Below are 18050 nucleotides of genomic sequence, written 5' to 3' on the forward strand. Positions count from 1 at the left end.
CATGGGAATAAATATACTGCGTTGTATAATTTTAATAATTTCAAGGAAATCTTGTCAGTTATTTGAACATTCCACACTGATATGATCCACATTAGAATACATAAGCTACTTACAGATCCCTGACTTAATAGTAATTTATTGTGTACAATCATCTTGCAGTTTCATTTATAAACTGTAACAGGATTTAATTACTGGGATAGTCTCCTCTCCCTACCTGATCCCCGATTTGTCAACTGGTACCTCCTGGAGCCAATGAATTTCTCCACTCCTTGTTGCAGCAACTGGATTACTATTTTATCCAATCGTATACTTACCTGTTCTGACCCCCACCTAGCCCGTTCAAAAAGTACAGCCACACATAGCTTGCAAAGGAATGTTTTTATCAGTCCCAGCTCTTGCTGGCTGCGAGACCTAAATAAACACAGATAAATTCTCTGGCAAAAGTAAACTACAGCCAAACAGGTTTATATAATTCAAATCACTTATCCAAGTGCTTCTTCTCGACGATTGCAAACGAACAGACTTGACTAGAACAGGAACGGAACGAACGTTGACTTCTGCAACTAGGGCGTGGCACCATCAGTCTTTTATCCGCAGGAGATCCTTAACGAGCCACAGCTGCTTGTTATCCTCTCCTGTAAGCATCCTGAAACCACTCACAGGAGGTTTCTGTGTCAGAGTCTGATAGCAGCTCCAAAGGCTCCTACCGAGCCACAACACTATCCCTCACCGCAGGACCCTTCCCCGGGTCTGACAGTCCGGATGCGGTCGGGATGGGTTGTCCATAAGATAGGCCCACAATCATTTCCTGTGTTTCCTCCTTTGTTCCTTACACTGAGTAACCCTCAGCATGTGTGCCTCCTTATATAACTCCCAAATACCTTCAGGAACATTCCCCTTGATCCAATGCTCCCCTGGTATCCGGTGGCCACGTCTCTTCCTGCCCTGCGCGGCATCGACACCCCATCCAGGTTCCTCCACCTTCTCCAAGGCCGACCCACCAGCCCCCGTATTGTCGGATTCTGGCGGCAGCTCTAACAGCTCCTGCCGGGCCACAACACCCTGTCCTGGGTCCTCCACCTCTTCCAAGTTTTGTGTATTGTGAGGGAAGACGCAGGAGCCATGGAACAGAGAGCAAGTTCTTTATTTCAGATGACAGCGATTCAATTCCGTTGCAAACGGTCACGGTATTTATACTCTCAGGCACAGCAACTGTCATTAACTGTCACTTTACTATCCAATCACAGGCTGTGCTGCGTCCCAGCCAATCAGGGCGCAGCACAGGCTGTTGCTGGCTATACAATACCAACTCATAAGACCCCTCGCCGTTGGGAGTCTGGCGGCAGCTCCAACGACTCCTGCCGGGCCACAACACTTATCTTACCTAATGAGCAGGAAGGACTCACTGGAAAAGAGCTTAATGCTGTGAAAGATTGAGGGCAAAAGAAAAGAGGACGACAGAGAATGAGGTCGCTGGCTGGAGTCACTGAAGCAGCCATTGTGAGCTTAAATGTACTCCAGAAGATGCTGGAGGACAGGAAGGACATTGTTCATGGGGTCATGATGGGTCGAGCATGATTTTGCAACTAACAACAAATGCTTACCTTTGCTTTTACTCTGGATTTTTCCCCCAAATTCAAATTATTCAAAAAATAATCTATTATTTGAAAACAGGGTATCAAATGTTTTTAAATTTGTTTACATTTATCACAATATAAAATTGCCCCTTGATATGCAGGTCATAAAACCAAAAATTAATGTTAACATTATTTGGAAATAGACGCAGTTATAGAGGGCTGATTTCTCAACATCCCATATAATATGTGGTTCTGCCCTTGCTCCAAAGAGATTACAAAAGATTTTATCCATTATTTATTGTATTGCTTTATTTCTCCTTCAGCACCGGGAAAACATCAGGATCCCTTCTTGGTAAGAAAATAATTTGGGCCTGATACATATAAAATTGAATACCTAATGAATTTAGATGAGAAGAGTGTGCTACAGAAATTAAAACGTTGCATGAGCTGTTGCTAAACAGAGACAATATTTTATGAAAAGTTCCTAAGGCTAATATTATATTTGCTTTAATGGTTTTTTTTTTTACTGATTTTTGCACATTTTAATCTTTTTATTAATATTTTGTGCAGGTTTCATCTTATTTGTTACAACCAATGGTCAAAACAATAAATGTAACTGAATTTGGGAGAATAAATGACAGTTCAATAAAAAGTTAAGACACTCCAACTTGCAACTTCTTTGCTGCAAGTCAAGAGGGAAAAAAAAAGCACCATAAAAATTAATCACAGCAACAGTATGCACGGGAGATTCTTTACTATTATGTAAGATCTACTCTTGTGCAAAAGAAATTCATCTTAGTTCTTTTAAGTCACTTTTGAAAAATAGTCAGGACACTATTTCATTTCGCATGATATCATTAGAAAGAACCAGAATTAAAATAATTCATACATTGTGCTAAGCTCAGTATGTTGTGCATAGTGGTTTGATTCTTCCAAGAATTTGTTGCCATTCTACGATATAAAATTTTAGGAGCTGTAAAAAGCATACACTTATTTCATTATAATTTTCATGACACATATTTTTGTATGAATGGATTAATTTAGTAAAATTTCATGATGCTTAAAATTTTCCTAGCTTGTTTCACATGAGTTTAACTTTTCATTTGCAAAATAAAATGTGTTGGTCTACATAAGGAAAAAAAAAGAGGTAAGGTGTCCCCATGGGTCTACATATTACTCTGTAGTTGTGACCAATTTTAATTTTCATCTCCCTTTCTTAAGCCAAAGAGTCAGCATTGTTCAGAGACAATTGATCATGTGGCTAGCATGACATCACAACTCAGCACAGAGTGTTCAGTGAAACATGGAACACTGCTACTTTCCTGCATGCTTATATGCACTTATTCATCTACTTGCATATGCATGCTTTCAACCTGCTGGGTTGGGAGGAGCTGAGACTAGTGATGGGAGCTCACTCTGTCTCACAGCACTCGGGGCTCGAACTGCTGATCTTTAACGATCCTAACTACTGAGCCACTGCGTCCCATGTTGGTGTTCATAAGGCATTACAAATATAAGAACAACATACTGTAACTTTGAAAACTGAAACAAAAATTCTTGTTTTTGTTAATTATTGTTTTGGTTTGTACCTATGAGTCAGTTTATACTCCACAAAAATGACAGACTATTAACTTTTTAGGCTCTGAAAAGAAAATAACCTGATTTCAGAGGATTAATAGGAATGGACTTCTCACTTCATAAAGAGAACTTCCCATTCCACCTCTGATTTCTTTCCTGTCCTCAATGCATCTGCCTCCAAAATGGACAAAACTTTGTTAAAGGTTTTCAACATTACATGCTATTCTTGGTTTTTGTTAGTCTATTCTTCAATATTCTTTGGAAAACTTGGAAGTTGCTCAGACTCTAATTAGCAAGAAAGGGCAAACTATGTTTTCTCACAGTACAAATAGTCCTCAATTTATGATTGCAATTAAGAACAGAATTATGGTCAAAAGTCGTGCCAGTTGTTACGCAGGTCATCACATCACCAATTCATTTTTACATTTTATACAATGGTCATTAAGCATATCATCATGATTGTTAAGTGGATCCACCACAGTTGTTAAGCAAATGCCAAGGTCGTTAAGTGAACCAATTGTCTGCAAAGAATGATTTTTGCTGCAAATTGGAGATAAGCATCAGTTCCTGGCAAAAAAATATTGTAAATTGTGATCAAATGACTGCAGAATGCGTTAAATGGCTGCAAATGTAGGCAGGTTGCTGAGCACCCAAAATATATTCACATTGGGGGGGGGAGCCAGGTTAACAGTCCTTTTTTTCTGTGTGTCATAACTCTGAACGGTTACTAACCAATCAGACGTACATTGAGGACTACCTGTAAGAACCCATATTATTCTTTGTTTAAGAGATCATCTACATATTCAACACGATAGACAACACCTAGCTTATTCAGGAATGCCCTGAATAAACTGGGAATATATCAGGTTCACTTTCCGTTATGGAAAAAAATCCAATCCCAAGAGTTCTCTTTAGGGCAAGCTTCAAAGGTATTGTCTCCCCAGAACATTCTTTTGTAAGTTTCGGAGTCTTGACATTACTACATCCCAGTCTGCGTAGGCTCCTTCAAGATGACGGGATATTTCTGCTCCTGCCTGATAACTCTGCCGACCATGAAGTAAACGCCAATTATCAAATACCACTATGTCACCTAGAAAGAAGACAATAATTATTTTAAAATAAAATCTGTGGTAAATATGTCTATACTAATTAAGGATATGATGGAGCAGAAAGGCTTACTGATGCAACAATTGGAACTACTGTATCCAGTAATTCTCTAAACCAGGGGTAGTCAACCTTTTTATACCTACTTTTGTATCTCTGTTAGTAGTAAAATTTTCTAACCGCCCACCAGTTCCACAGTAATGGTGATTTATAAAGTAGGGAAATAACTTTACTTTATAAAATTTATAAAGCAGAGTTACAGCAAACCCCTACCGCCCACCATGAAAGCTGGAACGCCCACTAGTGGGCGGTAGGGACCAGGTTAACTACCACTGCTCTAAACACATCTTAAAATCTGATGATTGCACTGGTATGCAGTTTTCTTGGCAATTTTTTTCAAAAGTAGTTTGTTGCTGTTTTTTTTCTGAGATTTTTTTTCTAACTTTTATACTATAGTTAGCGGGCATCCCCAAACCCCAGTCTGTGCACTGCCACCCCAGTCCTTGGACCAAAACTGGGCCACACATATATGGGATATAGCCAGCATATGAAAAAGCACCCCCTCTGCTCTATGGAAAAATCTCTCTCCATAGGACCAGTCCTTGGTGCCCAAAAGATTGGGGGCCACTGGCCTACAGCATTTAAGTACTCTCAAAAACTAAAGAAGTTTTTGTATATTTCTTCCTATTTCTACTGAAAGAGACTTTTAAATCAGCTGGGGGGAAAAAAACCTGATTACCATTTCATCCAGGCTTACCTGGCTTCATTTTGTATGAATATTTATAATCCGTGCTATTTAGGAGAACAACATAGTCCTTGAGAGCAGCATAAAATGGCTTTACTTTTTCAGCAGGTATGTCAAATATTGTATCTCTGGTTGCATTGTTAAAATTGATACGAATCACTTGGCCCTTTTCATCTACACTGTGGAGAAATGAGAGAACAATTCAGGTTATCCTCAAATTTTTCAACAGTTTTACGTATACCAGAAAAATAACTGGTATAAGAATCAATACCAGTGATACTTCATTCACTGGTATTTTAAATGGGTTAGGGTTATAAATCTTATAATGAATAAACTATGAAACTTACAATAAATTAACTGCTAAATGGCAAATAACTGAGAATCTGACTGGTTTGTTTCATTGAAACAAATAAATTTCCCCAAATTTCCTTATGAATTTGAGATTAGGGAAAAGTTAAATACGAAAGCAAAACTGTCAGAGACAAGTCTTTTGTTTTTAAATTTTGAGGCTTCATCATAGTTTATTCAACTATCTGCTTAGTGTAGCATTGGATTTCTATCACCTTTTTTAATAAGAAGAGTGTCTTAACTGTAAAAAAAAAAATCCTATAAAATGAATGTAGGAGAAATTAAACCAACCATTTGCCCATTATAAAGCTTCCTCCACCCAGTAGTACTTAATGCTTTGCTGAGGGCTGTATTAACAAAAAACCAAAATTACATGCAGATAAATTTCAAAAATGCAATAATATAATACAGGGGTGTCAAACTCATGGCATCACGTTGTCGTCACGTGACGTATCGCGACTTTTCCCCTTCGCTAAAACCGGGGTGAGCGTGGCCAGTGCTAATGGGTTTCATACCCCTGATAATATAACAATGTATTGTAATGTATTATTGTATCATATAATTATATATAATATATATACATATACATACTTACATAAGTACATATGTATATATTATATGGATGTGGCTCTCTCTCTCTCTCTGTCTCTCTCTCTCTCTGTCTCTCTCTCAATATGATAATAAGAACAGTACACACATTTTTAAAAAGCTGATATATATTCCTGTCCACAAGATGGCAGGCATAGCCTTAACACTTTTTATTTTGTTCAATAAAACCAGAGAGATAGATGGCCATATAAATGTGCTAAATAAATAAAGCAAAAAGATACTTTGGCTTACAGTTCAGGAATAAGGCAGCATCAGATAAAAATATACCGTATAATTCAATGTTACCTACTCTATAATTCTTTGTTTGGCTTGCATGGCAAAATCACAGTAATCAACTCCAGTGTCTGTGAAATCTACAAATGTAGAGGTCAAGATTTTGAAGGCACAAGGATTTTGCTCCTTCAACTTATTGGCTACATGAAATCCATCCACAACTTCACTCTCCCCTCCAGTAGAAGTTTGTTTTATACAATGCAGAAACTGAATCTGGAACAAATTAATAACAGGTTATTATTATTAGTCCAACATTATGCTCTACATTTATATTTTATATCAGAAGTCTCCTTACTATATAACATGAGATGGTTTAATTCTTTAAAAACCCCAAACCTAAAAACATAGAAACTGTAAAGATTACTTGCAAAACCTTTTGTTTAAAACTATGTTTTCAAAAATTCTTACAAGCATTTGAAAGTAATATCTTGGTGTGATTCTTGGCATAAATTAGAATATAAATTTTCTTTTTTTCCCCCATTTCAAAACTTCCCCTTGATTGCCATACCATATGTACTTGTACAACCTCTAAATGAATTTTCAAGGTAACTCCCAAATCTGAAAAAAGGCATCTATTTAATAGCACACAATCTGCTTAATTCATCAAAAGTATGATACCATACATTGTTTGAAGACCTTGAGTAAAAATTTCCTACAACAACACACAGACCACATTAATTTCCCCATCTTTGCAGATACAGCAAGAATGGCAGAAATATGGGCAGCATTAGAAGTTCAGAAGGTTATTAAAATACTGAACAGAATTATGTATACATTTTGTCCACTGAAACACCAAGGTTTTCTCCCATGATTCCATCTGAGAAATTTTAAACATTTCTTTGCAATACACTACATAGTTATTACAGCAACAGATGCAGTTTGAGCTGAACGTAATTTAGTACATGGTTGATTTAAAGTGATTATGCAGAAAATAACTCTGTAAACCTCACCAGAATTGATATTCACAAAGGCCAATTTGCACCATTTGGAGCCTCTTATAAATTTAAACAGAATGTTTATACTGAATAAGGGCTCTCACTGCTGAATATGGTAGGTGGAACCCTTTTCATATTTCACTGTTTTTCATTAGGAGAGTTAAATGATGTTAACTTTGCATTGCTTTAGAATCTTCTTAATGCAATGTTACAGCGCCCTACCGTTTTTCACTTTTATATAACACATGAACAGGTTTGTCAGCTAAAACTTCATAGTATGTGGCATAAATAACACAATAGATAACACAATATTACAAACTGTGTGCATCTGTGACTACATCTGAGCTGATTAAAATGGATTTGAGAAATACTAACCTCAAACAATAGAGTATAGTGCTCTCCTGATGCTTTGATTTTATCAGCCCTATAACTATGGTGAACTGCAAAATATTGCAGCTGTTGTAAAATGTCTGAATGATTACAAGGTTGCTTATATCAGGAGTAACATATAATATATTTTATGAACCAACAGAACAGTGGTGGGATACGACCGGTACGTCCTGGTATGGGCGTACCAGTGCCTGCTGAGAGCACCAGGTACCGTTCTGGTACAATGTTCCAGAGGGCCCATCGGCCCTCCTTACATGTATTTGAGCTGATCGGGACTTATGCGCACGGTGCCTGCGTGACGCTCCGCCAATAGGTTGTACTTTTCAGAATTTATAGAATAACAGAGTTGAAAGGGATCTGGAACTGTCTTCTATTCCAACTCCCTGCTCAGGTGGGAAATCCTATACCATTTCAGACAAATGGTTGTCCAATCTCTTCTTAAAACTTCCAGTGTTGGAGCAGTCACAACTTCTGGAGGCAAGTTGTTCTACAAATTAATTATTCTAACTGTCAGAAAATTTCTCCTTAGTTCTAGATTGGTTCTCTTCTCGATTAGTTTCCATCCATTGCTTCTTGTCCTGCCTTCAGGTGCTTTGGAGAATAAGCTGACTTCCTCTTCTTTGTGGTAACCACTGAGATATTGGAACACTGCTATCATGTCACCCCCAATCCTTCTTTTCATTAAACTAGATATATCCAATTCCAGTAACTGTCCTTTATATCTTTCAGTCCCCTAATCATCTTTGGTGCTTTTCGCTGCACACTTTTTTGTGTCTCAACATCTTTTTTTACATAGTGGCAACCAAAGCTGGATGCAAAGCTGGATCCAAGTGTGGTATTACCACAGCATCATAAAGTAGTATTTTACACTTCACGTTTTCTTGATTCTATCCCTCTGTTAATGCAGCCTGAATCTGTCCTCTTCATTAGAGGCACAGTCACCTATTACTATCTGCATTTCATAAATCAGTTCTCTGTTTTTGGACTTGGAGAGCTTGACAATTAGATTTCCTGCAATAAGTGTCTCAAAATTGGATTATTATGATATGCTTTGTGAACTTGGGAATAGTTCAGTGCTGCAATTAGTTCAGAAAACACTAGGAAGATGATTAAGCATGTCTCAGTTCTACTGTGTTAATGAGCCAGCTTCAAGATGTTAGTGTTAATTCACAAATCTCTAAACAATTTGGAATCCGATTAACTCAAATAATACCATTATTTATGTAAACATTCTGGACCTTCAGGAGAGGCTCTATGTTCATGACACAGTTGTAAACTGGGTCCTATGGAAAGTTCTGCCACAACTGGCAAAGTTGGTGTGTTTTAAATTTTGTTTGAAAACACTTTTTTTAATGCTGATCTTCCCTGAATAATACTCATGGGCTCCCAGCTTCTGCTCTGGTGCCTTTAACCATTATATCAAACTGGCTCTCATACAACATAATGCATGGCTAATCAAAACATTTCTATTACTATGCTATTGGCACCAGAGGTGGGTTGCAACTTATTTCACTACCGGTTCGCTCGTATTTGCACGCGTGCTCACGTGACGTTTCTGTGCAAGCGCAGAAGCATCCGGGTGGACGGGCAGAGTCTCCCGCCACTGCCACTACATGTTCGCCCAATCCAAGGAGAACCGGCAGAAACCCACCTCTGATTGGCATCCACTTTACTACTGCTTTGTTTTTTATGTTTCTCTTACCCCTGGTGGAAATTGTAGAACAGGGTAATCGGTATGAAAACTTAGCTTCTCAGTTGTGTACGCCACGTTGTTTGCATCCAATTTGTCTTGCACTTGCCAAGTAGGCCTTTATAATGAACAAGAAATGAAAAAACAAAAGGATAATTTGCCCGTAAAAATCTAGATGCAAATTTTGCAGTTCCAAAAACAGAATAATCCCAAAATTAACATCCATATTAAATTATCAATGTCTCACTGTTTTTATCATTTTATTAATAGCATTTATTAAACTTTTTAAAATGCAGCTAATCATTGTTTGAGATGGGGAGGACAATTATCGCAATCACAGGTGACAGAGAACAGAGAAAGATGGGCTTTGAATAATCCTTCTCCTCCTCTTTTTATTCTTCCTTCTTCTTTTTCTTCTTCTTTCTTCCTGCAAAACTACTCTTTCCTTTGGGGGAAAAGCAACTAATAACACATCTGGAAAGGAATGTTCAGATCTGAAATTCCCTTTCCTGAAAAATAATATCCCATGAGCTCTTATTTGTATTCATCCATGTAAACAATTAACTGGCAATGCTTTGCATTGCTAATGACTATAACAGTCTATTTGTTTTTCTTTACTGAACACTGAAAGAGATTCCAACCTCGAATTGGCATGCTAAAAAATGCCAATGGACAGATAATAACCAATTCCAAGAAAATCCAAAAAGATGAAAGAAATACACTGAAATACTTGTACAGTACATTTCCCAATATCCAGCATACTTTTGAAAATACTTTCTGTTTACAAGAAATTCTAATACTAGAAGACCAAGTCAGTCATTACATCCAGTCATTACCAAATCAGAAGGCTACAGGCCACAAAAATATAACAAGCATCCAAAAAATTAAAATAAAAAATCAATAAATATTTTATGAGGATATGCCAAATAAATTTGTAGAATGGTATAGATTGGAAGATGTCAATCTATATATCGGAATATAGTAATGTGATGTAACAGAGTGTGTAAACTACTTAATGTCACATGCTAGCAAAATAATGCTTAGGATCATCCAATACAGATTATAGCTCTACATAGAAAGGGTTATTATCTGTCCATTGACATCCTTTAGCTTGCCAATTGGAGGTTGGCATCTCCTTCAGTGTTCAGAAAAGAAAAACAAATAGAGTCATTAGTGATACAAAGCATTGGCAGTTAATTGTTTAGAAAAGGGTTAGAACAAGAGATATTACAGCTGATGCATGCTATATAATTGCAAAGTCAAGGAAGACCCAAAAAATATGTTAGTATATGTGTTGCTGATTATAAGAAAGGTCCTTGATTGTGTCAGCCACATCATGCTGTGGAAGGTGCTAGGAATCCCACAATACCCCACTGTCTTCATGTGAATCCTATATATAAGTGAGGATGGTAAAACATGGCCAGAACAAACTGGCTCTGGGTTGGCAAAGGAACGAGAAAGGTTGTATACTTTGAGAGAGGCTGACAATATGAATTTGAAGTACATCCACTCCTAGTTTAGGGATTATTTAGCAACTATTTGTAAATACAATGATAATAAATGATAATAAAAAAAAATCATTTCCCAAACTTGCTAACTTGGAAATAGGTCTCTTCAGGGAAGTGTTCCACTGCAAAAAAAATCACCTCAGGAAGAGGTAATTTGCTTAAGCAATCTCTTTGCCCTGCCAGGGCCTTCACTAGCAATGGCTTAGATATATAAAGTTCATACTGTACATTATTCCATAATTCTGTAATAATTCTTTATTGAATTAGGACAATTCACTGGTTTTTACATGCCGTGTTAAGCCATAAATCAGTTTGTACAACATGGTAAGCCCAGTCAATTTACTGATCGAAGTCTAAATTAAGGATGGATTTTGATTTAGTAGGCTACAATGATCAATGACATTCATAGTAATAATGCAAATATGTTTGCATTGATTAATTTCTGACCCTTTCATTTATGGGGTCATCTATTATTTTATTACTTGAAAATATTTTACATTTGTCTTATTCAAATGCTTTTTAAATTTCCATAGTATTTGCCTCTCTTTTAGATATGAATGTTGTCAGATGACAGCTATAAACTAAACATGGCATAATTGTTTACATTTGTTTCAAAGATAAATAAATTCCTTCTAAAAAGATTATTTAAAAATCTATTAAATTCATAATCCATCCTTATTTAAAGAAATACATTAACAACTAGAATCTTTCTGGCTTTATAATTAATGTTTAGATGTAAAAAGGATTCTGATCATTAAAAAACATCCTCATATACTGAAGAAATTAGTTTTGAATACAACAAAATATTGTGCTCAACTAGATACACAAAAGATTTTGTACATATTGATAAGTGCTTGTGTCTTGCCCCCCCCTTTAAAACTAGCCATCTTCTTCTTCACAAAGCAAAATTTCTGAAATTTCAGATAAAGTAAGTATGAAACTTTTCACATCTGAAATGCTATAATCTCAAAGCATTGCTGTGTAACAGGTACTACTGTAGTCATATACATCAAGTGTGTCTTCTGCAATCATCCTTTTTTGAATGATTCCCCTGAAAGTCCAATCAAGGGAAAGAATGAGAACATGATTGCCTGCATCGTGACTCATGCACACAGATACAAAATCACACCAAAGGTAGAATGCGACGATTTCACCTTCAGTGTTCACAAGACATTTTTAAAAGCAATAGAATTGCAATAGAAGCTTCTTCTCAATAGCAACACATGTCTGTCTGCCAACAGAGACATGTGTTCAGAAATCATGAACAAAGGACACGGGCCATGTTGCATAGAGAGATTTATGGTACAACTGAATTACAGAATGGGTATTAGGGAGCTAGCTTATTTGCATTCTCCAATGGGTCAGTTGGAGGTTACACTGATGGCTCAAATCTCAGTGATCTGAGACAGGTAAAATTAAATGCTGTGTGAGTGAGCTACAAATTCTTTGAAGGACCCTGGAGCAAAAACAACATAATAAAGTCACTGTATAAACACGGCAGTGATTAACCTATTTTCCAAAGCACCCGAAGGCCAGACAAGGAATAATGGATAGAAACTGAACAAGGGAGAGATTCAACCTAGAAATAAGGAGGAACTTTCTGACAGCTAGAACAATCAACCAATGGAACAGTTTGCCTTCAGAAGTTGTGGGAGCTTCATCACTGGAAGCTTTCAAGAAGAGACTGAACTGCCATCTGGCAGAAATGGTGTAGTGTCTCCTGCTTGGGTAGGGAGATCGGGTGTTGGCTAGATGACCTACAAGGTCCCTTTCAACTCTGTTAATTTTTTCAGTAAGTAAGTAAGAGGAGAGAAGGGAAAGAATTTGAGAGGAGCTTCTTTTGCTTCTTTTACCCACTTCTCCCAGACTGCAAAAAAACTGTAATAAAGTCAGAAAAGTTTCAGAAAGCCGTATCATGTTTTAATATTAACCACATACCGTATTCCATTTTCTACTCCATTTTCACCTGAATGCTTTGCTTTGATCCAACATAGAAATGAACTGCTTGAAACAGCTTGTTCTTTATTATCACTCATATCTCAGAGTGGGCTGAAAAACTCTGAGCCATATGCAAATTAAAATATGAAATCTGTGAAGCAATTGGCCTTGATTTTCAAACTGAACAAATACAAACTTTTTAGACTGGGCCTCAGATAGATCAAACACCTAATGTACCTTACGCAGGTAATCATGTATTGTAGCATAACTAAAACCAGAGAGACATCTTTTAGATCTAAAAAGGTTTCAGTCAATATGCCACAATTAAAAACTATACAAGCACGCAATCTTCAACTAGCTTTTATCCATAACAGAAGAATGACTCAAGGTTGGACAGGATTTAGTAGGGAAAGTCGTCCATGGTCCAAATATCGAACCTCATCATACTGAAGATGGTATGAGAGACACTAAATTACAGCACGGTGTTTATATGCAATCTTTAGAGGCTTACGACATTGCCATGGTACACAAATATTAAAAAGTTCTCAGCAACTTCCTCTTCCTAAAGGAAATGAACTTGTGTAATTACTATACAACTGAAACTTCAATTCTACCTAAGGACGAGATGTGCAGCGTGATAAAGTTTTCTGGAATGTTTAAAAAAACTTCATCCCCCTTCCTGAAACTTTAAATTTTAGCCCTTTTAACATCTTTCTATTTTATGCTGTTGCACACAGACTTCATTCAGTACATTTTGCTCCTCTTGTCTTCCCCACCCTCTTGGCTAACCCTCTGTCAAACATTGCCTGCTTAATTCATCACATATTCACTATCCATTACAGTCAACTGGCAGAGATGATTTTTCCAAACCGCTGCTTTGCTATTTTTAACTCGTAACAAACTCTTCTATTTAACAAATATTAACTTGCTCTGGGAATTTCAATATAGCTTAACTTGGTTGGTTATAGTCAATTAACTCAAACCCAAGTAGTTTGTAGTTGTTGTAATTGTTTTTCTCTCTCCCTCTATCTGTGTATCTGTGTTTGTGTTGGGGGGGGGGGTTGTACGAATGAGACAGATAAACAGACTGGATAGAATTATAAAATAAATAGTATATTTTTCTCTAAATGCAAGGAATGATACAATAAAAATGACCCTTCTTCCTTTCTCTCCCTCCCTGAGCTAGGTTTATTTGTCTAGCTTAATATGTTCTTTTTAAAGATAGTAGACGGGATTATTCAGAAATCATCAGAAAAAAGAGACTATTTCAAAATGGTCTGTAATTTCATGGTGGAAATTCAACATGACATGGCACATCCAGTGCCAATGATTTTCTGCTGGAACATACTGACTTATTCTCTACTTTTGAGAGTGTTTTTCTGCATCCATTGCAGCTTTGACCACCAGCATTAAGGGGTGTCCTAGAGTTGTTCCATGGGAACTGTCACTGGGGAAAGGCCTTTGGCAAGACAACCAGATGCTGCCATCCTTGTGACCCATAGGAAGAGGACTAAGGTACACACTGGTTGGTCTTGACCCCATGAACAGCAGTGGGCCATCCTTTGCTTTGCCATTTTCCACAAGAATAAGGAGGTGCATTTGGTGGGGATTTCTAGTGGTGGGAAAATCTGGCCCCAGGTACCTTAACAGCATTAAGTATCTGGGGCTGCAGATAATTAACAATCTGAATTGGTCTCTCCAGACATCATCCTTAGTGAAACGTGCAAACCAGTGTCTTCATTTCCTGTATCGGATGAGGAGAGCACATCTTTCTCTTTCAATCTTGGCCGCTTTTACAGAGGCACAATTGAGAGTGTTTTAACAAATTGCATCACTATTTGGTTTGGTGGTAGCAGTGCCTCAGATAGAAAGCCCATTCAGAGAGTGGTAAGGACAGCAGAGAAGATTATAGGAAGCTCGCTTCCCATTATTCAGGACAGTGCTTACAAGTGCTATGTGCTTAGAGCTCAAAGCATTGTTAGAGATCCCACACACCTACTTTACAGTCTGTTTCTGTTGCTCCCCTTTGGGGGGAGGTTTTGAAGTATTTCTAGCAGGACTTTCAGATTCTGTAACAGCTTTGTTCCCTATGGCATCCGTCTGGAAAACTTGCAAGATTTGTTTCTCTCGCCATGTACATGTATACACCTGAACTAGACTGTGTTGTTTTTCCATGTCATATAATATATGTGGGTACATGCATATGTATGTATGTATGTATGTATGTATGCATGCATACCTCTTCCTGGGTCAGCAGAGCAAACACCTCCCAACCTGGTGAGTTTTTCCCATCTGGAGGGACGGAGGTTGGACCTCTTTCAGACTCTGCTCGGCCGAGGTATTCTGCCAAGGGAATGGGCCTGTACCCTGGGAAGGGGCCACAGCCAGTCTTCTTGACAATAGACTGACAGTGCACCATAAATGAAGCCTTTGCTGCCTTCTTCTATCTTCCAGGACCTTCTAGGTTGGAGTTACAAACGTTTGTAACTCAAAAGTTCATGAGTAGGGGACTGTCTGTTCTAGCCATTTCCAACCATGGATTATCGATCTCTGTATTATCTGTGCAGTGTGCGAATTTGGGTAAGACTGGTTAAGTCAATGCTGCATACGCAAATGGAGCTTCCATATCACCTTGCATAAAAAACATGGCTGGGTGTGTGTGAATGATTGTTGCTCTTGTGTTCTAATCTGAAAGGAATGTAAATACAATACAATAGCAGAGTTGGAAGGGACCTTGGAAGTCTTCTAGTCCAACCCCCTGCCTAGGCAGGAAACCCTATACCATTCCAGACAAATGACTATTCAACATCGTCTTAAAGACTTGGAGTGTTGGGACATTCATAACTTCTGGAGGCAAGCTGTTCCACTGATTAATTGTTCTAACTGCCAGGAAATTTCTCCTCAGTTCTATGTTGCTTCTCTCCTTGATTAGTTTCCACGCATTACTTCTTGTTCTACCCTCAGGTGCCTTGGAGAATAGTTTGACTCCCTCTTCTTTGTGGCAACCCCTGAGATATTGGAACACTGTTATCATGTCTCCCCTAGTCCTTCTTTCTCTTAAACTAGACATACCCAGTTCCTGCAACCGTTCTTCATATGTTTTAGTCTCCAGTCCCCTAATCATCTTTGTTGCTCTTCTCTGCACTCTTTCTAGAGTCTCCACATCTTTTTTACATCATGGCGACCAAAACTGAATGCAATATTCCAAGTGTGGCCTTACCAAGGCATTATAAAGTGGTATTAACACTTCACGTGATCTTGATTCTATCCCTCTGTTTATGTAGCCAAATCTTATAGTCAAGGTTTGGAATGCGTATATGTAATCACTTTCTCCTGTTTGTTTTCAATAGTTTCAGACAGAGGAAAAAGAAGTGGAGAATTTTTAGTTTCTAACAAGACTAACAAATATTATCTAAAACAAAAGAGGGGAAACTATTAACGTAGTACTTATTGCCTGGAAGCCTTTGAATATACTGGGTTTTGTGGCTTTTCAGCAGATTATTAAATGCATAACTTGCAGAAATTTCATTGTTACAATAGCTCTTAAATGAGGCACTGGAAATACTGGGGATCTGCTGGCCTTTACAGAGAATCCCGAAATAATTTTCAAGTTGTCCTTTTTCTTGTAATGTGAGAGTCTACTCTAGATATGCAGATTTTGGAGACATTACTAAAATCGCAAACAGACACATCTAATGTGTATTTTTAAATCAACAGATAAAACTACCATTATTTGGATAACAAATATCCAAATGACCACTTGGTTTCACCAAATAGAGTTTTGTCTTTGTTGCCATCTCCTACTAATCTGAAAGTGGCTAAATTGCTGTTTTATAAACTAAGAGGCAGTGAATTCTAGGCCTCCCTTTGACATGAAAACCAGCTGGGTAACTGTAGGTCAGTCACTCTCTCTTAGACCAATCTACCACGCAGGATTGTTGTAGGGATATTAAGAGGTAGGAAGTCTATTTGCCACCTTAAGTTATGTAAAAGAAAAGATAGACTAAAAATCTAATAATAATCATCATCATCTGGATTTTGGCAGTCAGATATGATAATTCTACCACAGAAGCCAAAGTTTCAAGATTGCCTAACTCAGGGGTCAGCAACCCGTGGCTCTGGAGCCACATGTGGCTCTTTCATCTCTTTGCTGCAGCTTCCTGTCACCAATCGGCTCCACAATTGATAGGGCTTTCAGTTAGGACAGGTAGAGGAAAAAGGATGCCACACTAGGAGGAGACTCTATGGTGGGGGAACTGGACTTCCAGTCAGCTCCAGAAATGAACAGGAGGCTTCCATTTAGGGCTTTTGTAGATCTTTTGAATCTTCAAGGTTGCCAACCCCTGGCCTAACTCAAAAGACACCCCAGTTGTAGAATCTGAAAAAAAGTATTTTAATATTGTAAGCCTCCCAGAGTTTACCATGTGGTAAGATGGTTGGCCCATAAATTTAATAAATAAATAAAAAATTAAATCACAATAAAAGTCACACAAAATATTCTCGGCATTTCTACAAGACTCTTTCTGCTGAGACAGTTAAACATGCTTGTGATTGTGACTGATAAAAAGTGTTTTCCTGCATAAGCCTATTTCTCAACAAACTGGAAAATATGTTTCTACTGCACATTTGAATTAAACAGTCACATTTCTGAAGGATATTATCAGCATTTAAAATGAAGCTTCCCATAACCCATATTAACCATAGCAACAAATTCTGAACAGATGTCTACAGGCTGCTTTAAGATTAACAAGAGAAATAAGTTGAAACATAGGAAGAACGAAGTAGCGATAAGACACCATGGCTGGAAATCAATGGCCCTGAACAGAGATATATAATCAGTTTTACACCAAATTAGACCTCTGAAGTCTAACACCATTATTGCAGGTGGAGAGCTTAAATGATGGATTTAATTCCTTTAAAGGAGATACAAATTTTATTAATAATCCACAGGGCCTCTTATCACATTGGCTAGTGTGCCAATATGCACATATTGGGAGAAATGAGACCTTACTCTAATTAAAGTACACTTGTTTTTAATTATATCCAGGATACAAAATGGGAAAATGAAAATGTCAGTGTGCTAATCTATGGTACTTAATGACCTCAAAATGTTTCCAATTATAACTCTCATTAGCTGAGTCTTGCAGGGCAAACAATCAAAGATTCTGGGATTTATGGGAAACTGGTTCTAAAACTTTTTACTGTTAACTATAGCACTGCGAGTTAAAAAATTTACATTTATTCTATACCAAGAATTGGTTCACCTGAAATGTTAACACCATGATTTACTTTACATCATGAGCAGCAGTCTGCAAATTCTATGTGACTGACAAAATCCTTTTTGTATACTTCCTG

The 18050-nt window shown here is 37.6% G+C and overlaps 1 protein-coding gene across 2 annotated transcripts in view; it reads right to left on the reverse strand.

Moving 5' to 3' along the window:
- Window positions 1-3830: 3830 nt before the first annotated feature.
- The window catches only part of BBOX1 (gamma-butyrobetaine hydroxylase 1), a 39152-nt gene continuing 24932 nt past the window's right edge, over window positions 3831-18050 (reverse strand). For both annotated transcript variants that reach the window (XM_087718911.1, XM_087718905.1), the window contains exons 6-9: window positions 9262-9367; window positions 6251-6447; window positions 5017-5183; window positions 3831-4245 (exon numbers count right to left, since the gene is read on the reverse strand). In XM_087718911.1, coding sequence (XP_087575037.1) covers window positions 4079-4245; window positions 5017-5183; window positions 6251-6447; window positions 9262-9367 — 637 coding nt within the window. In that variant the 3' untranslated portion in view covers window positions 3831-4078. The remainder of the gene's footprint in view (window positions 4246-5016; window positions 5184-6250; window positions 6448-9261; window positions 9368-18050) is intronic.

This window comes from Thamnophis sirtalis, unplaced genomic scaffold (assembly GCF_051295495.1).
Source record: "Thamnophis sirtalis isolate CommonGarterSnake01/CBP01778 unplaced genomic scaffold, rThaSir2_p1.2 scaffold_1, whole genome shotgun sequence".
NCBI lineage: Eukaryota > Metazoa > Chordata > Lepidosauria > Squamata > Natricidae > Thamnophis > Thamnophis sirtalis.